This window comes from Cynoglossus semilaevis, chromosome 9 (genome assembly GCF_000523025.1).
Source record: "Cynoglossus semilaevis isolate Cse_v1.0 chromosome 9, Cse_v1.0, whole genome shotgun sequence".
Taxonomy (NCBI): domain Eukaryota; kingdom Metazoa; phylum Chordata; class Actinopteri; order Pleuronectiformes; family Cynoglossidae; genus Cynoglossus; species Cynoglossus semilaevis.
Window position 1 is genome coordinate 4,314,875 of NC_024315.1, and position 24,617 is coordinate 4,339,491.

General features: G+C 46.8%; 2 protein-coding genes across 5 annotated transcripts in view; one reads left to right on the plus strand and one right to left on the minus strand.

Annotated features, from left to right (window-relative positions):
- The window catches only part of LOC103383456 (protein ELFN1-like), a 19,284-nt gene extending 12,258 nt beyond the window's left edge, over positions 1 to 7,026 (plus strand). For both annotated transcript variants that reach the window (XM_025058526.1, XM_008316572.3), the window contains 4 exons: positions 1,824 to 2,417; positions 2,488 to 2,641; positions 3,898 to 4,064; positions 4,628 to 7,026. In XM_025058526.1, coding sequence (XP_024914294.1) covers positions 2,164 to 2,417; positions 2,488 to 2,641; positions 3,898 to 4,064; positions 4,628 to 6,731 — 2,679 coding nt within the window. In that variant the 5' untranslated portion in view covers positions 1,824 to 2,163 and the 3' untranslated portion in view covers positions 6,732 to 7,026. The remainder of the gene's footprint in view (positions 1 to 1,823; positions 2,418 to 2,487; positions 2,642 to 3,897; positions 4,065 to 4,627) is intronic.
- A 2,304-nt stretch (positions 7,027 to 9,330) lies between these two features.
- mad1l1 (mitotic arrest deficient 1 like 1) lies at positions 9,331 to 23,753 on the minus strand. Of its 3 annotated transcripts, none has more exons than XM_008316569.3 (18): positions 23,510 to 23,753; positions 22,046 to 22,186; positions 21,822 to 21,962; positions 21,553 to 21,732; positions 21,338 to 21,462; positions 20,882 to 20,963; positions 20,607 to 20,737; positions 19,978 to 20,092; positions 19,785 to 19,846; positions 18,506 to 18,592; positions 17,695 to 17,839; positions 16,583 to 16,723; positions 16,428 to 16,484; positions 14,527 to 14,618; positions 14,352 to 14,442; positions 12,638 to 12,860; positions 11,696 to 11,889; positions 9,331 to 9,994 (listed from the first exon to the last, which is right to left on the minus strand). In XM_008316569.3, exons 2-18 carry the CDS (start codon positions 22,175 to 22,177, stop codon positions 9,845 to 9,847), a joined length of 2,148 nt encoding a protein of 715 aa, XP_008314791.1. In that variant the 5' UTR covers positions 22,178 to 22,186; positions 23,510 to 23,753; the 3' UTR covers positions 9,331 to 9,844. The 3 variants fall into 3 exon arrangements, with proteins under 3 accessions (XP_008314791.1, XP_008314790.1, XP_024914295.1); XM_008316568.3 differs by lacking the exon at positions 23,510 to 23,753 and adding an exon at positions 22,951 to 23,240; XM_025058527.1 differs by lacking the exons at positions 9,331 to 9,994; positions 11,696 to 11,889; positions 23,510 to 23,753 and adding exons at positions 11,918 to 12,497; positions 22,951 to 23,249.
- Positions 23,754 to 24,617: the final 864 nt, after the last annotated feature.

Sequence of the window (24,617 nt, forward strand, 5' to 3'; positions counted from 1 at the left end):
CAACCACTTCTTCTTCTGTTCACTTCCTGCCGTATGACAGGAAGCTGCCGTCACTCGCAGCGATCAATGATCACTGGACTACGGCCGTTCACACTCTCATTAACACCATTAACACCAACGGGTTCTTTACAGGAAACACACTCAGTTCAGAAGAGACAGAACCAGAACCAGAACCAGGACCAGGACCAGGAGGGGGCCCACTCCTTATGTTGATGAAAAAATAAACAAAAAATAACAGAAAAGTTCTGTTTCTGTTCCTAATTATTTAAAAACACTGGCCTAAAGACTCAAACGACGTCGTGCGTTTTTATTCGGCTCCAGATGAACGGCAGCAGGTGACGTCGGGACAAACTGGTCACTGATTGGACGTCTCTGCACGATGACACATGAAAAGTTACATTTTTCCCACATCATTCACCTCAGACCCTCCTTTACTTCATCGTCATTGGTCCGCCTGATTGGTCCGCCTGATTGGTCCGCCTGATTGGTCCGCCTGATTGGTCCGCCTGATTGGTCCGCCTGATTTCAAACATTGATTGTTTGTTTGATCTGCTCCAATCGCTTTGACACTGAGACGAGATGTTGGTCTGACATTGGTTTGGGTCAAAGTGTGTGTGTGTGTGTGTTTGATCCGTCAGTGAAGCGCTGACCTTTGATCCACACATTTAATTGCCCATTACTGCCCCCTGGTGTGACCTTTGTCCTCCCTGCTCTCAGAGTTAACGACAACGTCTTCATAATGAGGTCTTTAACAAACACACTCTTCTCACATCCTGGTGCACACGCACACACACACACACGCACACACACACACGTGTGTATGAAACAGCTGTACCAGGTGACCTTCAGCCTCCACCTGGTTGGTTCACAGCTGCTGATGGTCTGAAGTCTCAGCTGGTTCCCATGACGACTGAGTGACCACACTCCGGCCCCTTGGACACACACACACACACACAGTGTGACTTCACCTAACGCTGATTTGGCAGCACACCTGTCGACACCAATCACTCAGGTTCTTACTCAGCAGCGCCCCCTTCTGTAGTCAAGGCTGCTGCTGTTGTTTCAAAACAGAACAACTGTCATCATTATGTTTGAACAAAAGAGACAAAACCAACGATGAGGGAAGTCTTCCTGGTGTCCTCGGGTCAATAACCCCACGACCCCAAAGGGGAGCCGACCCACACTTTGGGAACCACTGACAAATATAGAAAACAATTCTTTGAAACTATATTTGGAGTTCCACTTCATTTAAAACAAATTTTCCAAAAACCAAAAGACGGATAAGTTCACGTCTGACCCTGGACACACTGACGTCCAGGGTCAGGGACGACCACAGACCGGACTGACCCTGGACGCCGCAGCACAGACACACTGACGTCTGACAATTTTGTGTATGTGTCACAATGTGTGTGTTCCTGAACCATTTTGTGGTCACGGAGGAGGAGGAGGAGGAGGAGGAGGAGGAGGAGGAGGAGCACCCCTTCAGCTCCTTCTTCTTCGTGTCCATGACAGCACGTCCACCCAGACCCCGAGACTCCCGTCCTCCTCACTGTCTCACCCGTCCTCCTCTCTTCTCCTCTTCATCACTCCATAAATCCACACAACATTCCCCTTTTTATTTGGGACAGATTTATGAATTCAATCCAGGATGAGATCCATGACCAAAGTCTGGGCCAATCAGAGCCCTCGGGGCTGACTGTGTGTCAGGAGTGGTGGATCTGGTAATTAGGGCAACCAGGAGCTGTGTGTGTGTGTGTGTATTCTGTTTGTTGGGATCTAAACCCAGCCTCTCTCTCTCTCTCCCTTTCTCTCTCTCCCTGCAGGATGAGCTCTCACACCCAAACACACGGCAGTGAGCGGTGAGGAAGAAAGAGAGGAGCTGCTCGTCCAATCAGAGTTAAGATGGCCACACAGAACTTAGGTTACAGCCCAGAGGTGACCTGCACCCGCCAGTTTATCCACAGCCAATCAGAAGTGAGCCCCTGAATGACAACGTTTACCGAGGAAACCTGTGACAAAAGCTTACCCACAATCCCCTCATACGACCTTGTTTTTAAACTGAAGCGTAGACAAATTTCACTTTAACAAAAGCTAAACATTTTCTTCCAAATGGCTTTGATACGTTCGTCTTAGACGCCAGGCGTCGCTGCACGACTTTCTCCAATGGAAGCAGCAACAAAATCCCAAATGGCCCAAAGGAACGGTCGGCAGAGACGGCACTCAGAGGGCGGGGCTTCGTCTGTAGTCCTGTCTGGCGCCGGCACCTTCCTCTGCTGGCTCATCCTGCTGTCAGTGATGCAGCTGCCCGAGGTGGCGTCCGACTGTTGGCTAATAGAAGGCGAGAAGGGCTTCGTGTGGTTGGCCATCTGCAGCATGAACCAGCCGCCGTACGAATCCATCCCCGCTCACATCAACAGGTGAGAAACTCTTGGGAGGTTTGTGGTATCGGCTCTTTTTTACAGACCATTTCCCTCTGTCTCTCCGCAGCACCATTGTGGACCTGAGGCTCAACGAAAACAAAATACGCTCCGTCCATTATACGTCGCTCAGTCGCTTTGGAAACCTGACCTACCTGAACCTCACCAAGAACGACATCAGCTACGTGGAAGACGGAGCTTTCTCTGCACAGTTCAACCTGCAGGTAGGTTGACACCACCGGAACTGCTGTGTGTTTATGAATGCATTCAACAATTAGGCTAATTAGGCTAATTAGTCATCAGTCATCAGTTAGTAGTCAGTAGTCATTAGTCATTAGTCATCAGTCATCAGTTAGTAGTCAGTAGTCAGCAGTCAGTAGGCAGTAGTCATCAGTCAGGAGTAATTAGTCATCAGTCATCAGTCAGTAATCAGTAGTCGGTAGTCATCAGTCAGTAATCAGTAGTCGGTAGTCATCAGTCAGGAGTAATTAGTCATCAGTCATCAGTCAGTAATCAGTAGTCGGTAGTCATCAGTCAGGAGTAATTAGTCATCAGTCATCAGTTAGTAGTCAGTAGTCATCAGTCATTAGTCATTAGTCATTAGTCATTAGTCATTAGTCATCAGTCATCAGTTAGTAGTCAGTAGTCAGCAGTCAGTAGTCATCAGTCAGGAGTAATTAGTCATCAGTCATCAGTTAGTAGTCAGTAGTCAGTTGTCATCAGACAGTAGTCAGCAGTCAGTAGTCATCAGTCAGGAGTAATTAGTCATCAGTCATCAGTTAGTAGTCAGTAGTCATCAGTCAGCAGTCAGTAGGCAGTAGTCATCAGTCAGGAGTAATTAGTCATCAGTCATCAGTTAGTAGTCAGTAGTCATCAGTCATTAGTCATTAGTCATTAGTCATCAGTCATCAGTTAGTAGTCAGTAGTCATTAGTCATTAGTCATCAGTCATCAGTTAGTAGTCAGTAGTCATTAGTCATTAGTCATCAGTCATTAGTCATTAGTCAGTAGTCATCAGTCATTAGTCATTAGTCATCAGTCATCAGTCAGTAATCAGTAGTCGGTAGTCATCAGTCAGGAGTAATTAGTCATCAGTCATCAGTTAGTAGTCAGTAGTCAGTGTAGGTTCTCAGTCTCCAGGTCAAAGAGTTACATCACTTGTAACTACTGCACGGAGTCAGTTTTTTTTGAAGACGTTTCACCTCTCATCCAAGAGGTGAAACAGTACCAACCGTACCAACGGTACCATAATGTGCCTCCACACTCAGACACAGAACCGTCAGCGGACTCCTCTGAATATGAGCTGCAGTGTTGGACCACAGCCAGCAGGTGAAAAGCCAGCGACAGTTCGGAGTGAATTGTGCAGCAGCGTGGAGGCTTACATCAGCTGGTCAAACACCAGTCTGTTCCTGGTGCCGGTCTACGACGGCTGCCTCTGGCGTCACAGACTGGATTAATCCCACTTGTCTTGGTCTCGTCAGGTTCTCCAGATGGGCTACAACAAGCTGAGGAACCTGACGGAGGGGATGCTGCGAGGCCTGGGGAAGCTGCAGTACCTCTACCTCCAGGCCAACTACATCGAGACTGTTACCCCCAACACCTTCTGGGAGTGCCCCAACATAGAGAACATAGATCTGTCCATGAACAGGTACCGTGTGGCCCGGTCCGTCATGTTCTTCTCATTTGACAAAGTCACTTTGGCAAATCAGAGACTGTTGCTGATTGGACAAGAGTTCCAGAGATTTGGTCCAGTTGTACCGGTACCATGCTTTACCACCCAATACTGCAGTATTTCCCCTTGTGTACTGGCCCATACGGAGTACTGTTAGTGGAGCTTCTTTTGGGTTTCTTTGGTCCTAAACCGGNGGGGCCTTATTTTCTAAACCTTATGGTGAAGACAAATTTCTCTCTGGAAAAGCTCAACATTTGGTAATTAATAATTAAATCTGATGTTAGTCCTAAAATGAGTACTGGAAAAAAAACTTCATAATGAAGTCAAACCTCATTTTAGTGAAAAAAAAACTCTTTCATGGTTTGGTGATGACGGTGATTCATCTGTCAACAGTTCAGTACAGACTAACAGGAAGTCTGTCAGGAAACACATCTCTATCTGGGGGAGCGGGGCTGCAGGGGGGGGGGGGGGCGACTGACAGCAGCAAACGAGTGTTGCGTTTGATTGTCCTGACCTCTGACCCTTTGTCTTCCTCTCAGGATCCAGATTTTGGACGGCGCCCTGTTCTCTGGACTGTCCAAACTCACCACCTGTGAACTTTACACCAACCCCTTCAACTGCTCCTGTGAACTCCTCAGCTTTCTGCACTGGCTCGCTGCCTTCCCCAACAGGACCAGTGAGAGGATGGTGTGCGACTCCCCCGCTGGATTCTCCGGATTTAATCTCCTGAGTCAGAACCCTCGCATGGCGACACAGCGCACCGCGCTGCACGTGCTCAGCATCGTATGTACAGATGACGGCAGTAGCGTGACGCCTTTTTTCGCCATTGGTCCAATCGATTCCACCACCTCGTCCCCGGACCCCGCCTCCCCCTGTGGATTTGACGACTGTGCGTCTGGGACTCCTCCTGATGAGGTCATCAGTATCAGCTATCCCATTTTCCCGGAGACCAGTCCGCGCATCACGCTGAAGCAGGTGCTGCACTCCACCGCCGTCATCACGGTCCAGATTCCCAACCCGTACAGGAAGATGTACACGCTGGTGCTGTACAACAACAGCTTCTTCACTGACATCCAGATCCTGAAAACTCACCTGGAAGACATCGAGCTCAAGAACCTGAAAGCCAACACCGACTACACCTACTGCGTGGCCTCCATCAGGAACTCCCTGCGCTTCAACCACACCTGTCTCACCATCTCCACAGGTCGACGGGTGGGAGACGAGCGCAAGGCCAATCAGTCATCAGCCACTCATTACATCATGACTATTTTGGGATGCCTGTTTGGCATGCTGCTGTTCCTCGGGGTCCTGGTCCACTGCCTGAGGAAGAAGAGAATCATGGAGGAAAAGGAGCGGAAGATGAGCAGGATTCAGAGGACTCTGATAGAGCTCAAGTACGGGGGAGAGGGGGAGCTGGAGGGGGGAGGAGGATCTGTTTCACAGAAGATTGCTGGTGGGGACAGCCTGTCCAGAATACCCTACCTGCCCCCGGGGGGAGAGATTGATCCATACAAGCTGCAGGAGGTGCTAGAAACACCAGCCCACAAGCCAGGCAAACTGAACTACATGGAGGTGAGAGGCTCCAGCATGGAGAGGGAGAGGGAGAGAGAGAGGGAGAGGGAGAGGGAGAGGGAGAGGGAACGAGACATGTCCCCCCAGGCCAACGCCCAGGGCTCGGTGGCAGAGATCTCCACCATAGCTAAAGAAGTGGACAAAGTGAATCAGATCATCAACAACTGCATCGATGCCCTCAAATCTGAATCCACCTCCTTCCAGCAGGGCATTAAATCGCCCACCGCTGCAGGTGGAGGAGCCGTTTCCACCGCAGAGCCTCAGCTGGTGATTCTCTCTGAGCAAGGAGAAAGAGGAGGTGAGTTCCTCTCCCCGGTGTATAAAGGAGGCCGAGGAGGGAGGGAAGAGAGGGGCAGAAGCTCTCATCATTCTTTACAGCGTCACCACAGCATGGAGGCGCCGCCGACCACCAAGAGGCCCAGCACCTCCTCCTCCCCTGGCTCCGCTCGCAGCCCTCGCTCCTTCCGCTCAGAGGGAGGCTTTCACTCGTCGGAGAACCGTTATATCGAGAGGACCTCACCTGGGGAGAGAGGAGAAAGAGGGGGAGGGGAGGCCGTCCGTACGGTCAACCCCGCCGCCGCCATTCTTCGAGCAGAAGCCCAGAGAATCCGCCAGTACAACGAGCACCGTCACTCCTACCCCGGCTCCCAGCAGCACCTCCAGGAGCTGCAGCACCACCCTCAGATTTTGCAGGAGCTCCACCACCACCCTGGAGGACGTAAGCCCACGGTTTTAGACCCCCTGACCCTCAGCAGGCAGGCCAAGCAGCGGGAGATGGCCTACTCCCAGCTGTCCCCCCACTACCCCCTCTCACCGCAGTACCACAACCTCAGTTACTGCTCCAGCCCCGAGGAGGACGAAGAGGAGGAAGGACTGCTCTGCACCCCCACCCTGGGCCTGTGGGAGAGATTCAAACTCCACCGCAAGAGGCACAGGCAGGCCTCCATGGAAGACGAAGGATACGTGGCAGCGGGACACGCCCTGAGGCGGAAGGTTCAATTCGCCAAGGACGAAGACCTTCACGACATACTGGACTACTGGAAGGGGGTGTCGGCCCAGCAGAAAGCCTGATCTCTGAGGGGAGTCGGGGGACACCCCCCGCCCCCCGCCCTTTCCACATAGGTGCAGACACACGGACCTGTACATATGAATACACACACACACACACCTCCCGCAAACGCAGCCTTTTTTTTTGAAGAACATCAAGGACCAAACATCAGTTCAGTCTGTGATGTCGCTCTTTGTTCTCCCTTTGATCGACACGGTTAAAGAAAGAAAGAAGCGCTGGTTTTCACTCTGCCTTGACAGTGACATTCATCCACTCCAGGTTTTTCTGGTTTTTTGTTTGTTTTTTGGGGGGTGGAGAGGTGGGAGGTGTGTGTGTGTGTGTGTGGGGGGGGGGCATTGTGAGGTTGTTCTTCTTGCATCGCGTCCTGCGATCAAGGAATTATCGGGATTGGGTTGCCAGGCAACAGAACTGTTTTTCTCCTGTGCCAAATGGACCGAGGGTGTCGTCGTAGTAGAATCTCTACTGTGTTTTATAGTCAGAGTACAATTATTACTACGTTATTACCATGGTTATAACCATTGGTGGTTCTCATCATGAATATTCTCTGGATCTTTGGACTGAACTGTGTGAAGGAGGGTTCTTCTTCTTTGTTTTTTTTTTCTCTCTCTCTGTAGAGAACGTTCTCCACTGAGCCAAACACAAACTCCTCTTAGAGCCGTGTGGTGAACCGCGGTTCCTCCTCCTCCTCCTCCTACAGGAGAGAGGAGGAAGTTCTATATTTGACTCCTTCCCTTTGTAGAACCAATCTCTCAGACACAGCGGGTCGGTGACCTGTTCTCGGTACGTTTTTGATTTTGAAACCGAACATCAAATGAATGTCTTTGATTCCCCAGGGGAAACATATCTGCACTGTTCAAAATCAAAAAGACCTGAACCTCTCAGCTTCCTCCGAGACACTGTAGTTTAACTGTGTTTGTCAACTCTCCATCTCTCTCTCCCCCTCCCCACATTCACCAACTCTTTGTATTTTATTCGTAGGATTCTGCGGGATCCGCTGTGGTGCCATATTTGAAAACTATTTTAGATACTACTGATTACAGACCTCTCTTTTCTCCACGTCGATGCCAAACAAAGAAGGAATTTGCACAAAGGTCTGGTTGGCACCATCAGTTCACAGCCCCCTCCCACCCTCTAATCATTTCAAGACCAAAGTACTGTGGTAGTAAATCTGACCCTGGGTAGCCCCGATAACTGACCCCGGTTTAATGAGCAGTTGCTACTTTAGCACACACACACAGTCAACACCACAACTGTCCGAGGGAAACAACGCACACACAACAACAACAACAACAACAACAACAACAACAACAACAACCACCACCACCACCACACAGATGAATGTATTTTATGAGAAATAATACTGCAGTAGCTGGAATTCTTTTTTTTTTTTCATGTCTGGGCTCTCGTCAAACTGTGTTTTACAACTGGACACAAAGGAAAATATCCACTTCCTGATCTTAGAGAACGTCACTGTTTGTAACTGTACGGGGGTCTCGACCTCATCACAGGTTTCATCTTGACACCAGGACTGGATACCAGTTTTATTAAAATTGTGCAGGTTGTTATTACAGGAAGCTGAGGGAAAGTCACCACGTTTGATGTGCTGCAATGATCGGCATTACCACAAGAGGGAGAACTGGGGGGGTGGAGAATGAAAGCTAATTTTACAGCACAGAACGGAGGTGATGAACCATGAAGACTTGAACCCTGTATCAAAGTCATCGAGTCCAGTTAAAGCCATAATCCTGGCTCAGTGACATCACCACAGCTGTTGGCTGGTCAACTGTTGGCTGGTCAGCTGTTGGCTGGTTAGCTGGTCAGCTGTTGGCTGCTCAGCTGTTGGCTGGTTAGCTGTTGGCTGGTTAGCTGTTGGTTAGTCAGCTGTTGGCTGGTCAGCTGTTGGCAGTAGCTCTGTTAAAACAAACAAACAAAAAACCCATGGAAAAACCGTTTTCCCTCTTTTTAGAATAAAATTCCAAAGGAGCAGCTGCAGCAGCAGCAGTTTGGTCACACGGTTCCTGTGCTGCTGCAGCACAAACGCTCCGACAGGAAGTGGTGCACTGTGGTTGTTTTTACCCTACACACACGTCCAGATTGTGGCTTTAACTCAACAACAGCCTTAAACCTTGACCTTTGGTTTGATATTTGAACTCTCGCATTGCTTTGAAAAGCCGATACTTTAACGACTGCAGTTTTTCTAATTGCTTGTTTGATTCTTAAGCCTCACTTGAGGATTCTCTAGGTAACAGTAATATCAATGTAGCAACGTATTTAACGACTGACTGTACTTTTCCTTCTTTGGTTGTGTTCCGTTCATCTGTCAGAGAGCAGCAGAGCTCGTCCCCATCAGACTCTACGCCCGTGACCACAGGGCTGTTCTTTCAACTGTGACCCCCCCTTCCCCCCCCAGCTCTGCTGTTCTTTGAACCATGACGAAAAACAAACTTTTTTTTTTAAACGCCCGGTGAGTGGGAACGGACTTCTCACCAGAAACACTGAAGTGAACGTGGATTACACTGCGAGGAAATCCTCGTGTTGAAACGACTCAGGAGTGACCGAGAGAGCTATGTATAGAGAGAGAGAGAGAGACACTCTGCCATAGGATCTCTCTGAGGTTTCTTTATTTTCCTGTCAAAAAGATTTTAATGAGCACAATAAAAAAGCATTTCTTTCAACGTCTGCTTTCTCTCCACAAACATTTGAAACACTTTTCAGTGTCAGGTCTCAAAGAGCGGCTTTTCTTATCGTTGTCTTGATCAGCTTTGAATTATCGACAATAAGTAACACAACTCAGCTTTTACTTTTTTATGATTTTTTTTGTTAAAAAAAAAAAAGACAAAACAATCCAGTGTCGGTGGAAAACAAAAACACAAAGACTTTCCACTGTTGGTTGGACTTGATTAAAAAGGTGTGACCTCTTTCTCTAAGGTCACGACACATCGTTGGCTCCTCCAGCACACCACACCCCCTGGTGGCTTCAAACGTCAGAGCTTTTGAGGAAATTTTTGATTTTATTAAAAAAAAAAAAAAAAAAAAATCAAACAAGGCAGAAATAATAAAAGAAGAAAAGTTGAAGTCAGAAGGATGAATCTTCACAGGTCTGACGGCTGCTTTTTCAGACTGTGGTCTGTCTGCTGAAGAGGTCAAGGGTCACAGCAGAAAGGAATGCTGGGATGCTCTTCTGGTGATGCAGATGAAGAGCCACCATTTCCCCCAGAGTCTTGGAGAACTCCGTTTCCATCAGCTGCATGTTCCCACTGGAGCTCTGAGTCGACAGAGAGACAAACACACCAGGATCAGCCAAGCAGGTGTGTGTGTGTGTGTGTGTGGGTGTGTGTGTGTGTGTGTGTGTGTGTGCATTCACAGTGGGCTGAAGGAGGAGGAGTCATTAAAGGGGAGGAGTCTTCTCACCTGTGTTTTAGCTGAAACACTAAAATCATGAGAATGTTTGTTTACAGCTGCCCCCCCCACCCCCCATCATGACACATCACATCACCATCATCATCATCCCCATCATCACCATCATCATCATCCCCATCACCACCATCATCATCATCATCACCATCATCCCCATCATCACCATCATCCCCATCATCATCATCCCCATCACCACCATCATCATCATCATCTCCACCATCACCATCACCATCATCATCACCACCCCCATCATCATCATCATCCCCACCATCATCACCATCATCGTCATCACCATCACCACCATCACCCCCACCACCATCACCACCCTCCTCATCATCATCATCACCACCACCATCATCACCATCATCGTCATCACCATCACCACCATCATCATCATCACCATCCCCATCATCATCACCATCACCACCATCACCCCCACCACCACCATCACCACCATCACCCCCACCACCACCATCATCATCACCACCCCCATCATCATCATCACCCCCATCATCATCATCACCCCCATCATCATCATCATCACCATCATCACCATCACCACCATCATCACCATCATCCCCATCATCATCATCATCCCCACCATCATCACCACCATCATCATCATCATCACCACAGTTCTTGATGTGGACCCAGGAGAGAAGGTCTAACAGTTGTGTTCACACCGTGGTTCCTGTGACTTCCTCATGACCGCCTCACTGCACTGCTTCATTTCTTTGACACTGAGTCGAGACGTTGGTCACTACTAACTGGTTATCTGGTTAAGGTTATCTGACCTACGTCAGGAAACAAACCAGTGGTTGTTTCTCAAAGATTAGAGCAACATAAGACCTGAAGACAGGAAATACAGTCGGGGTGGGGGGTATTTAGCAGCAGCACTGCCAACAACAGCACCAGGTGGGGGCAGCAGCTGACTGGTAGGGCAGAGAGCAGGAGGCAAATTAATGGCAGAATGAGAAATATGCAGATGAATGCCTTTCAATTTAAATGCAGATTTCCCATTGGTCCAGTGTCGTTGGCCTTTGTATCAGACTGTTTCTGATACAGTGTAGTCCGATCACAGCAGTCAGTGTGGACTCGTCACTTCAACACACACCTCAACCTGGGGACAGCCAGCGCTAACGTGCCTTTAGCTAACAGAACTCCACACTCGTTATATGGTCGTGGACTGGACCCTTCCACCTTCATCTCGGACCATTTCCGTCTTGCCTTTATGTGTGTGCGTGCTGTCCCGTGTGTGCGTGCTGTCCCGACAACACCCACCCCCCTGCAGTCACAGACCAGAGAGACCTCCGTCACCGCAGTCACAGACCAGAGAGGTCACAGACCAGAGAGCCGTCACAGACCAGAGAGACCTCCGTCACAGACCAGAGAGACCTCCGTCACCGCAGTCACAGACCAGAGAGACCTCCGTCACTGCTGTCACAGACCAGTGAGACCTCCTCCACCCCAGGACACGTCCACCACCCCAGGAGACGCGTCCACCACCCCAGAACGCGTCCACCACCCCAGGAACAAACTGCATACATACCTTTTTGAAGAGCAGAGAGTCTTCCATGTGTTCTGCATACACCGAGGTGAGTCTGTACTGGTTCTCGGTGGTGATGTCTATCTGATATCCTGTCAGGACGTAGCAGACGGTGCGAAACTCCTGGATTTTTCTCTGGAACACCTCCTTCAGCCTCTGGTTTTTCAGTTCACAGCTTTCCATCTGCTTGCGTAACTCTAATTAAAAGACAAAGTTTGTGGAGACAGACGTGCGTCAGAGTTGCTGTTTTATTTACAACAGCCGACCAGTGATTGTGAATCAACACCACAGTCCACTCCACAGCACTGAGCTCAGAGGAGCAGGAAGAGGCTGAGAATCCATTTACTATAATGACACTGATTCAGGTTTGTTGGAGAAATCTGGGTGAAAACAGCTTTTCTAGAAGGAATCATTCACGACGTTCCGACTTCAGCATGTGGGAAATGAAGCTGAGGAGAACAGAAACAACTGATAAACCACGGTTACTGGTTGTTTCTAACCATTTTGATATGATTTATGAATGTCATGAACAAATCAGATCATCAGTTAGGGTTAGGGTTAAGAAACATCTGATGTGTGTGAGCCCTGATTTTGAACTTCATGCTAAATGTTATTTCACAGAAGACGTCAGAGAAGTCGAGAGTCGGTCATTCTGACCATCAGCTGAGAACCCTGAGAATTTTAAGAAGAAGCACCAGAAGCAGAAAGTCTTGGTGGCTCTGTTCTATTCTTCAGTGTCGTTCTAGTCCGTCTCCTCGGTAACACAGACTGATAAAGACCTCCAGACGGTGACACTGGACGACAGCTGTGAGAATAACACAGACCACTCTCTCAACTGATGATGCGTTCTGAACCGTCCTGACTTTGGAGGCAGACCAAGTCCAGACTGCTGGGACTTTGTGACTAGTTATTGAAGCAGACAGGAAGTGCCTGTTTGTGTCCTACCTTGAACTTCCTTTGAGGGCGGCAGACTGAGGCTCAGGTTGGAGATGTGTAAACGGGGGTCTTCAGGAGAACGGCCCAGATCCTGCAAGGAGCGCACAAGCTCCCTCAGATGTGTCACTTCCTCCCGGAGAGCCTCCACTTCCTGCTGGCGCTGTTGCTTAGCAACAGTGGTGGGGTTCATTTTAAAGTGTAGAACTCTGGTTCTGACCGGATCGTAATCTCCCTGAGGAAAAAAGGAGTTTAGAAATGTAGAAACGTAGACTTTCATATCAAATACAGCGGTCCTTCTCCCCACCACGAGAAGAGAAAGGGGCGTCTGACGCCGAGGTAAATATTTGGACAGAACCCACTGCAGGTACAATACCATGGACCTGACGGTCCTGAGAAGTGAGAACAAATCAGCTGAAAGAATGTGTTCAATATTCAAGAGTCTTCATCGTCGTCTTCGACCTCCGTTTGTTTTCTTAACCCAGAACCTGTTAAACCAGCGCTACAGGCGTGGAGGAATGGGAGAAAACACACACACACACATGTATTTATCTGAGCTTGAAGCACAGCAGGCAAACACACACACACACTCTTGATTAAGGAGTCAGTTGCAGAAAGGGCTGCAGAAACAACATGGAGCGCAGTGGGGGGAGGGGGGGGGGAGGAGGAAAGCCTGTTCACACACAGGTTTACAAACCATATCAACTGTTTAGATATGTATTCACACACACACGAAGCTTTTCCAGGATGTGTCAGACGTTTTAACAACAGAGTGAAGGAGCAGTGACATCATCTCCAGACTCACTCTGTTTGTTCATTTATTTTCCTGAATAAGGAAAGTTGTAAATCATGTCCTATGTCATCCACATAGGGCCGACTCTACACCACAGAGAGCAGAGCCCCTGAATCTGCCTAAGGCCAAATATACTTTATTAAAAAACAACAAACCCACATCTGATACCGCTCTGCACAAACAGTGTAAATGAGGGGGGGATGGGGGGGGGGATGAACCCACAGATCTAAGACCACATCAGCAGAAAAGAGCTTTTTAAAGCAGGTAAAGAAACCATGGGTGAGATGGAGCAGTGACAAAGCAGTCGCTGATGTGACGTGTTTCAAATAAAGTCCAAATTCAAACACATTTGAATTCTTCCTTAACTTTCCAGTCCCTTGTCTTCAGCTCCTCATCTCTACACTGTCTGCTGTAAAAGGAGGAGATTCTAAAGTACCAACTGAGCTGCTGCTGTTACCATGCAGGGCTGACACGCTGACACACACACACACACACACAGCGCCTGAGTTGTGGATAGCCTTAAATGTGGTGGTCATGTTTGAGCACACATGGATTTTATTCACCCTGCAGTAAATGGAAGCTCCTCTCTCCCCCTCACAGGTTTGATTAGACGGAGCTGTGGCTGCAGTTTGGCACAGTGTGAGTCAGTGCCACTGGAGAAACTGCAGCACGCATGCGCACACACACGCGCGCACACACACGTAAAGCCAATTTGAAAGAGTAGTAAGGGGATGGTGTAAGAGGAGGAAGCAGATCAGTGTCTGTGTTTTATTGAAGTGATGAGTTCCAGCTCAGAGTTTCTAACAGGATTTCTACTTTGAATTAAAGTTGACACATGAGGAGAAGTGTTTGTTTGACAATGACCCCCAGCCGCCTGTCAGATGTTGGTGTGGTCAGTATGACTCAGCCTGAGGTTTGAGCTGTGAGACCTACCTGCAGGTTGTGTCTCTCCAGTCTCATCTCCAAAATGTTGTTCTGCTCCTCCAGTCGCTGTCGCTCTGCCTCTAACTCCTCTATCTTCTGTCTGAAACACACGGACCAACATCAGTCACTATAATCTGGGTTGGATTACCTCAGATGAACACCTCCAACAGAACAGTGTTACTACCTGAGGTTGTCCACCTCCTCTCTGTCCAATAAAGAGCTGCTGTCACCGGCGGAGGCCTGTTGTTTCTTCACTGACTGAAGCTCCGCCTCCATCTGAGACGGACCAAGGAGAACATGAACGTTGGAGTGTTTATATCATCTGTTCCAGACCGACACCCACCCACACACACCCCCCCACACACACACACCCGACCCTTCATTCACTTCAGTTTCATTCATCAAACTGTTATTTGCACAAGCGGTGCGTGTCTTTCTGACAGAATCTGTCTGTCTTTCAGTGCGTCCTCACCCCTGGATGAAGAAATCCAGTACAGTAAACCCTTGTTTTTCGCGGGGGTTACGTTCCAAAAAGAACCTGTGATAGGCAAAATCCGTGAAGTAGAAATCTTTATTTTTTTTACAATTAAATACTCAGAAAAAGAAGAGAAAGAACGAACAAACCATTTTACAGTCTCAACCATTTGTTTCACAAATAAAGTAAAATAAAAGTACTTTAGAAACATTTCAACAAATAACTTCTGTAATGTACTGTCAAATAATAATTTTAATCATCAACGTGAACAGAAGGCTTCAAATTGCGGAGATTAGCACCGCCCACCGTGAACGGGAGAAAATTAAAAATGATTATGAAAAAAATACAAATTACCTGGTCTTGTTGCGGGCAGTTGCAACCCTTTTTGAATCCTTATTAAAACTTATTGCTGCTGTCTTCCTTATGTTTTTTTCTTCCTTCTTTATGGAACGAACGGAAGATTCATTAATTCCATAATGCCGACCTAGAGCCGCATAGCTTTTAGCTTCATTTAGCATGTCCAATAGTTTGACTTTATCACCGATAGACAGCATCTTCCGCTGCCTTTTGGTCCCTACCGCAGGTACTTTTGCCGGTCCAGAGCGTTTTGTCGACATTATGGGGTTTGATAAACTCGAAATTGAAAGAGAATTTGCACGTACGTAATGTCAATTTGGCAAGCTGTTTTACGTACGTGTACATATTAAACCGCAACGTTATTGGCGCACAGGTAGAGAAGAAGCGGAGTGACTTTTTAGCCAATCAGAATGCAGAACAAAAAGCACGATGCAAATCCGTGAAGTAGCGAAACCGTGAAAAGTAAACCGCGTTTTAGCAAGGGATCACGGTACTGCTATACCGTGTGGATTTCATACATGGATACTTCATCACCATGACTGTGTTAATGTCTCCTTGGTAACAAGAAGACAGGAGACAGAGGGAGTGAGAAGAGGAAGAGCTGCAGACCATTCACAGTTTGAGCAACTTCACTTTAAATGAAGTCCCAGAGTTGGTCTCCATATTTGAGACAATACTGGTCCCTCACTGGTGTCCCACCTTGTCAAACCAGTTATATCTCACATGCAGCACTATAAAAACAGACTATAAGCCGCTACTTTTTTCACACACTTTGAACCTTGCTACGGCTAACTCATGGATTTTTACAGGCTAACGCAGTTCAAACGGCTAGCCTTCAATGACTTTTCTGATTGGCTACTGGGTGTTGTGCTGGTAGTGTAATATTGTGGTCATCCAGTTGTGGGCCGGGTTGGATGGATTGGTGGGCTGGACCAGTTGCTGTTCCATTTGATTACAGTGATTGGCTAGCAGTGCACAAACTGTCGCCTCCTTCAGTCTTCCATCGAGTTCTATAATCTAATCTAATCTAATCTCATATACACTGTTCCCTCTCTATATGGTGGTTCTCCTTTCACTCCCCCAGTATATCACAGATTTGTTTTTTAATCCAATCTGGTGAAATGTTCACTATACTGAAAAATATTATCTAGTTCTTTAATCTAAATTAAATCTGTGAATGTTTACACATTTGAAACCAATGACTCGACGTCAGTGAAGCCACAGGTACAGTCGCTCAGTGTGTTGGTACTCACCGCCTGTAGCTGCAGTCTGAGTGTTGTCATCTCCTCCTGTGTCTTGGAGAGCTGAACCTGTGGTAGTGGGACGACAAAGACGAAGAACATCTCAGGTGTGTCCCGTGGATTCACTCCACAAGAAGAACTGAAGGAGGAACGGAGTCAACACCAACCTCCATCTCTGCGTTGTGACTCTGTGTTTTCTGCAGCATCTCCTCTGCCTCCTTCAGCCTTTTGGTGAGCTGCGGAGAATAGTCCGTGGCTGCCAGCTCGCTGTCGTAAGACTCCAGTATGGCCCTCATGCCGTCGCGCTCCTGTCAAACGCACAAGGGTTAGTCAAAAAGTTCAAAGACAGATGTAACTAGCACATGGGAGGACAGGGTGATCCTTGTGGACGTTTGTCTTTAGATGTGGCCCAGTGATGGACTGAAGGTAGTGACAGGGTTAGGGTTAGGGTTAGTTAACCCTAACCCTAACCCTAACCCTGGGGAGACCAGGTCAACACCCAGCAGTGAGTCGTCATTTTCATCTGACAACAGCTGATGTTTTTCTACAGGCTGGGATTTGGTGCCAGTGAAACATTAGAGACTCCACCAGATCATCATCTTCAGATGAACAGCAGTGACATTTGTCGTTCATCAGTCTCTAACACAGAGAGAAAAACAACAGCGGAGGACGAAACAGAAACCTAAAGTCACCTGTAGAGGTCAGTGTGTAGGTTTACTTCATATCCCGCTGTTATTTACCGTCTATTAATGTGCAGAGGAATTCATTCAATCTAAATCAAAAATCTACCAGCTCTTCTGATAAAACTTTCATTTGGAGAATAATCACCGAGGGGCACGATGGAGCGATAAAACCGTTATTAATCTTTTCATCCTTCGTTTCCCAGAATTGCTTTTATGTCGTCTGTTTTATTGAGTTATTAGAAATGTGACTGTGGCTCCGTGGGAGGAGACGTGACACTGCAGCAAAAGCTCTAGCTCTTGCAGAAATTTAGGGGAAAAAAACACAAAGAAAAAAAACAGTGAGGTGTAAAAGATGAGTGAGAGGAGTCCAAACATGTTGATCTGACACTTCACACAGCAACAAATCAATATCACTGGGAGCTGTAGTCAGGAACTGCAGAGTCGGGGGGATTGTGACGGGCATATTTAGAGCCCAGGAGAAAGCAGTCACATGACTGTCGTCGACCAATCACCAAAGGTAGATGAGAGGAGACATGTCAACAAACCTAAACAACTATTAAAATGATAGTGCAGTGAGGTTCGTGCGGGGCAGCCACCTTTGTGAGTAACAGTATTCTCTTCTGCAGGCGTCGGACCAAAGCCTCCTGCGTCTCCCTCTTCTTCTGCTCCTCCACAGTCCTGCTGCACTGATAGGAAAGCTCTGCATGGAGCTCGGTCTGCATGCGCTCCACATTCCTCACACTGACAGACACACAAAGATGAACATTAGAATGCAGCGCACACACACACACACACAGAGAGAGAGAGAGAGAGAGGGAGGGAGAGAGAGAGGTATTACAACCCAGCTCTCTTCTTTTCCAGCCTAACACCAAATTATTCTGAGATGAGGTTCTGATACGAATGCAGCACTAATTCTGTGAAGTCCCATCAATCATGACACCCACCAGAGGGCAGTAGTTGTACCTGCAGCTGCCGTCAGCCTTCCTGCCCGTACCCCAGCATTTAATGTGATTATGTTTAAATTAGGTCAACACGTCTGTGAGATAATGAAGCTCCTCTCAGACAGACGGAGGAGGGAACGTGAGAGACGTCACCGCCGCATCTGAGCAGGACACCTTTAATTAGTGAATTTCACCAGTCTCACTTAAAAATGTTCTCTCTCTCCAGACACACACACAGACCGGGGGTGGGGGGGGGTGTCAGGAATGCTATCAGAGTCAGGACCAGTTTAATTAACTTTGTGACAATTTAGGACTTTCTGAGAGATAGGTTTTAATAGATACAGGAGGAAGGAGAGGGGGGGGGGGAAGAGGGGGCAGCCAGCTGCCAGCTCTCCAGAAGAAACAGTTTTAAGGCTGTGAGAACTGAAAGTGTGTTTTTGTAAATGATTGGAGGAGGGTGCATCACCGGCTGTTCAGAGTGTAGTTCTGCTCCTTCAGAGCAATTTCTCTCTGTTGGATTTGAACCACTTCCCTGGACAGATCGTCTGGTTTCCTGCAGATCACACACACACACACACAGAGAGAGAGAGAGAGAGAGAGAGAGAGAGAGAAAGACACATGACGTCACCTGCTCTTAGTTCAATACATTTAAATGTGATTTGTCAGAATGTATATTGGGCTGACGGGGGGGGGGGGGAGTGAGAACAAAGGTTTGAGAAGCACTGGGCTAACACAGTAAAACAGTACCACAGTACAAACCACAGTACAACCTACAGTACCCCAGTACAAACCACAGTACCAGATAGTACTCACTCACTCGTGATGGAGTAATTAAAAATATAAATACTGAATTTATGGTCGTCGTTTTCCTGTGGCAGGTTGACGGCTGCGGTGTAGAAATAATCCCATGACTTATGGAAGCACCACAGAGTGGTGTCACCCACATGGTGGAGCCGAGAGAAGAACCTTGGCCTCGGCTTTTACCAGACGTTGTTTTCTGATTTTCTTGAAGAAAATGTAGCAGACACCCTGTTGTTTTGGGAAATAAAGGCTTGTGTAGACCATCAGTTAGGAGGCGTCACAACTGTGAGGTTTGACGCCCCCTGCCCTCAGGAAGGTGATTCATAAACCACCGTTTTACCCCAGAGTCTTGTTAAATTCTTGTGATTCTAACCCACACAACAGCGACACAACGGCAACATTTACTGCTGAGTGTCTAATGGACCAACCAGAACCTTAGAGTGCAGAACTATCTGTAACCCTCAGAGGTCATTCAGTGAGGGTGAAATAAAGACACGCTCTCAGACACTGTAATGTATGGTTTAATAAAACGTCCTTCATTTCCATATTTCCTCCCTGAGCAGCTAACGTCTTCATTCTTTCAGTCCTTTAACAAAACCACACAGCTACTGTGTGTGTGTGTGTGTGTCCTATTTCATATTCTGTCAACATCACACCATTCTGACTTAATGACAGACTAAATGATGCGGGTACATGTGCATGTAATGCACATGTACCCGACTGTGACGTCAGCATCATCTGTCGGAGCTGCTCGACAGGAAACACGTGATAATTCTCTCATTACTGACTGCTCACACGGGCAGGTAGAAACAAACACACACCTTTTGGGATCGAGCGTTGAAAAAACCTCCTCCGTACAGAGAGACCACAGCACCATCTAGTGGCAACTCTGCATTTTCCTTTGGGGAAAAAAGTCCTACAGTATAGTTCTATATAAATCTCACCTTATATTAAGACCAGTAGATTGTTGCAGGTTTTCCCAGGCTTGGAGTTTTTCTGCCAGTCTCTAGGAGAAATAAATAAATGGAGAAATAAATAAATAAACAAATAAATAAATAAACAAACAAACAAACCATGTGAATTACGATTCTGAAAACCTAGTATTTCACAGAGTCCAGTCGTCCCAAAAGTGTTCACCTCTTTCTGCAGCTCCATTTTGACCAGATCCTCTTTGGTTTTCTCCATCCTTTCCAATTTTCTCCTCAGACCCTCCACCTCCTCTTCCATCAACCTAAAATTCTCTGTGATATCACTGGTCAAAATAAACAGGAGAAATTATTTGGGGAATTTGGGATTTGGTGTTCCACTGCAACAAGGACGAGCTCGTAGCAGGTGACTACATGTACATGTGGAACTTAAACCACAAACGTTGCATAAATAATTAGGGACAACTATACTTGACTGCAGAATCCTGCATCTATAACAGCAGACAAGAATCACTGCAGTAACTATGAAGTTAGTAGTTCAGCGACAGAGAGATTAACAGGTTAACGTTTCACACCACTGTAGGTCATTGTTGTTAGTTTACTGACGCCCTGAAATACAGGTAAAAACCACAACGTGAAAAAAATCAACATCTACCAAATCAAAATAGGATCATTTAATTTGATTGGATTAATTGAATTCTGTAATCTATGTATATAACACGGTACAGCATTCCAAATAAGTGTCACCAAATAAATAATACTTCAAACATTTTATTTATAGGTGGCAGGACTGAACCATGGAAACATCTGAACAGCTGTAAAGAATATAATGTTTTTTACCTGAGGAAGTTGTTCTCTTCTTGGAGGCGTTTCACTTCGTTCTCCAGTTCTGGGACCTTCTCCACCTCCAGCTTCACAGTCGTCACAACCGCCATGTCCTGCTCCTGCAGAGCCAGACGTCTCTCCAACTCCTGCCACAGATAAAAGATGAAGTCACACAAACACCACTGATCTGCACGCACATATATCATATATTTGTAGAATATATACAGTATATGTGATATGTTCACAACCATCCATCACATGTTGCTGCTACATCTCCATTCATGTGATACCTTAATCTTCACCACATGCTCAGAGCAGATGGATTCAGCCGCCTGTAGAGTCTGGCACAGCTGATACACTTCCTGGTACTTCCTGTAAATCATGTACAAAAGTTGACACAGTGTGAACATTCATGAGCATCGCCGTTTCTCTTAGCAACAACACCCAGCACTGGCCGATCAACTGATGACAGATCCATGTTCAGTCGGGGACATATTTAAGTGCTTCAAAGAGTTCTACAAAGAGTTCTACAATCAGCACATTTTGAAGTTTTTCAGGAACATCTCCACACCAGGAAACAGGAGACGTGTGAAGAGCCGTCTCTTTTATGTTAAAAACATCAGTGTAGACTTAAAACACCAGATCTGATCTGTTGTAGACCACGCAAGCATGAGACACTTCAATGACAGGTGAGCGATCAGATCGCTCAGGACGGATGTGAATACGGATGTGGGCGGAGCCAGTACCTGTGTTGCAAATCAAGTCTCTCCTGCATTTCCTGGTTTTCAAGACTTTGAGCAGAAATTGTGGAGTCCTTATTTTGAATCTTCTGCTTCAACTCCCTGATCTCATCCTTCAAAGTACTGACGGTCTGAGAACCCGAGCAAGAAATCCATCCACATTAGAGAGAACACTTCAAGGCTACTACTGTATTTGTGTACATGTACATTTCAGTGTGTACCTGGTTGACAGTGTTCAGCGACAGATCTCGCTCCTCCAGTTTCTTGGTCAGGCCGATCACGTTCTTGCGGAGAGCACGATTCGTCTCCATCTGTTCTGACAAGTTCTTGACTGCATCAGCTTCTCGTTCCTCTAACCGTATTATTTTTCCCAGGAGGTCCTGACTTCTGCCCATTTCATGCTTTAATATGCAAAGACAAAAGGTTTGAACAGAAAGTTGCCAGAGAGCAGGTGAGTTTTAGAGACAAAGGACAAGACACATGGATGTACCTCTAACTCTCGTGCCCTGTCAGAAGCAGCCTTTTCCAGTTCATATCTGGCTCGTTTGTGACTCACTTCCATCCGCTTCTTCTCGTGGTCCAACTGAAGGCAGCGTTTCTTTGACTGTGCTCTCTCTGTTGCGTCTAAAACCTGCACAAACAAGGTCATCACAGTTTTCTGTCATCCAACTGGTTCTCTATGGCTAAATGATGACGCTCTCAGTCCTTACGTACATCCATGCTGCGTTTGAACTGATGACGGAAACTGCATCCTGGTGGTTCAGTCAAGTTCTTCTCTGAGTCGCTGATGAAGGAGTTGAAGGACTTCAAGGTTGTTAAAACGGTAGTGTCGTCTTCTGAATCCATTCTGGAGGACTGAGTGAGAGACAGGCCTCAGATATCATGGTATGTTTTGACACAACCACAGAAGTGTGAACCACTGAGTCAACATCAGTTCATGAGGGATTCAGGAAACTGCTGTCTCATGTGAATAATGAGCACTTTGTCAGTGAGAAAGTCATTTAAACAAGTTATTATTAGACATGTATAAAACTTGGTTCAATAGAAAACACGCCAGTAGCTGTAGTAACTTTAAGGAATTAAAGTTACTACCTATTTATATTAGCTAGCTATAATCTAAGAAACGTGGGGGCGAGTGGGAAGGAGTGGACTCGGGGGGTGGGGGGGTGGGTCGCAGGGGGTTTTGAACGGACCCCCACACAGGCCGCGGGAAGACCATAGTATTGAGACGGCGGGGGGGCGTGTGGAAAGGGGTGGGCCGGGGGTGTGGGGGGGGGGTCTGGTTAGAAGAGGTTTGTACAGGACACCATAAAAAGTAGGAGCGTCACTGCTAACACTGCTAGTCCAGCTAACGTTCAGTGAGACAACTTTAAGACGACAGACATGTGTGCAGCGCTGTAAATACAAGTCTACTTCAGACTAGCTGCAGCTAACCCAGCACTTGTTCCCGTTTACAGTGAGTGGGACACAAATGACCATGTCATCATCGAATAACAGAGCAGCCTTTCGCAGTGAAGTCGAGGGGTTCGCTATCGTACAGCTAGCTAAGTAGCTAATACAGGTCAAACAAACGGCTCCGCTCCGAGGAGTGCCCTCTTATCTTCTGCTAACGTTCTTACCTTTGCATGGCCGTTACTGTGAGACGAGCATCTATATGTTAAGGCAGGTTAGCCTCACTGTAGCAACCTTTTAGCTTAACTCCACAAAACGTCACAAAAATCCCTCCAGTTTAGATCGAATGAGTTGAAACGGTATCGCGAGATTTCGACGTACCGCGGGGGGTAATTCATAAACCCACTCTAAACTGGGACTTCTCGAAATTAGACAATAAAAAGCTGGTGAGGACTTTAATTCTGCAACAGAGAATGATAATGATGACTTAAAAGGCCACACATTACTGGACTAATGAAGCGACTTTATCAACTCCGGTCGTTGGACGAACTAAATAAAACGTCTGCGTGTTGATAAAAAAGTTTTAAAAAAACAATAATACAACGATAATGTTACTGTTTACTTAATGTTTAATCAACCTGGTGGTTCTCAGCCGCTTTTATATTTTTTGCTGTTACAAGAGGACTTTATTCTATTGAAATTGCAAAGATTATACCACAGAGGGCAGCATAGATACACTCATCCTTACGCGCTCTCTCTCCCTCCATATATACAGTATATACTTACTTGAAATAATAAAACGATCAACAAATCGGAAGCCGATGTATTGTACTGAGAATACTCCAAATGTAAAGACGGTTATTTCAGCCGTGCGACGACAATAAAGGTCCGTTTTAACAAAAACGGATCTGTTGACTATCAAACACTGGTAAGTACGTAAGACAACCAGCAGCCTGTGCTGTTGAGCCTTTTCATAAACAATGACTCCCGTTAGACCTGCATAAATATGTAGTTCATTCCCGTGAGTCACCCTGTTCTGTTTGACAGGCCGTTGTAGTCCTTTTTATCCACACCCTGTCTTCAAAGTCACCACAGGCACTTTGAAGACAGGGCACAGAACATCTGAGGATGACAGGTTTTGGGGGGCGACGGGGAGGGGGGGTTGGTTAAAGAATTAGCTGATTAACTGCAGAAATCAAATTAGCTAAAATTATGACATCATTACGTCAAAGGTCGGGGCAATTCCCCGTGTTGTTTCATTTGAGTGATGAAGGAAAAATAACCTTGAAAAAAGGACAGAGGGTTTAGTTAATTAAAGGAATGATGTAATCAAAATAGGGAAAGGAGGCGTGTGAATTGATGTGAAAAGGTCAACTGGAGGGACATGTCCTCACCAGCGCCACCTGTCACTGTCCGTTCTCTTTCACTCTCTCATCCTTTCCCCCAAGAGGATTTCACTCACTTCAGCAGTCAATGGTAGACAAAACCCTGGCCTCACTTGGTCCTCCTCCCTGCTCTTCGAGGAGCCGCAGGCCCCGCCCAGGTGTCCTGTACGACGGTGTTGCCTTAGTAACTGTAGTTCCATGTCCAGCCAACAGGACAACAGTGGGACAATTGGTCATTTAAAATGAAAATAGAGATGATTAAATGGACAGGAGCACGAGGAGGGGAGAAGAAGATTTTCTATTATTTATGTAATAATAATAAAGAGGGCAACACAGCGCAGTGGGGGTGGGGAGGTAAAAAAGAGGGGAGGCAAAAACTGGATTGGAAGGGTAAAAGTAGAACGATGGACAGATAACAATGTTAGAGATCAAATGAAGCAAAGGTTAAAGAGAAGAATCAATAAAGTAGTGATTTTACCCTCACCTAACGAAGAAGGACGGAGGCTGGA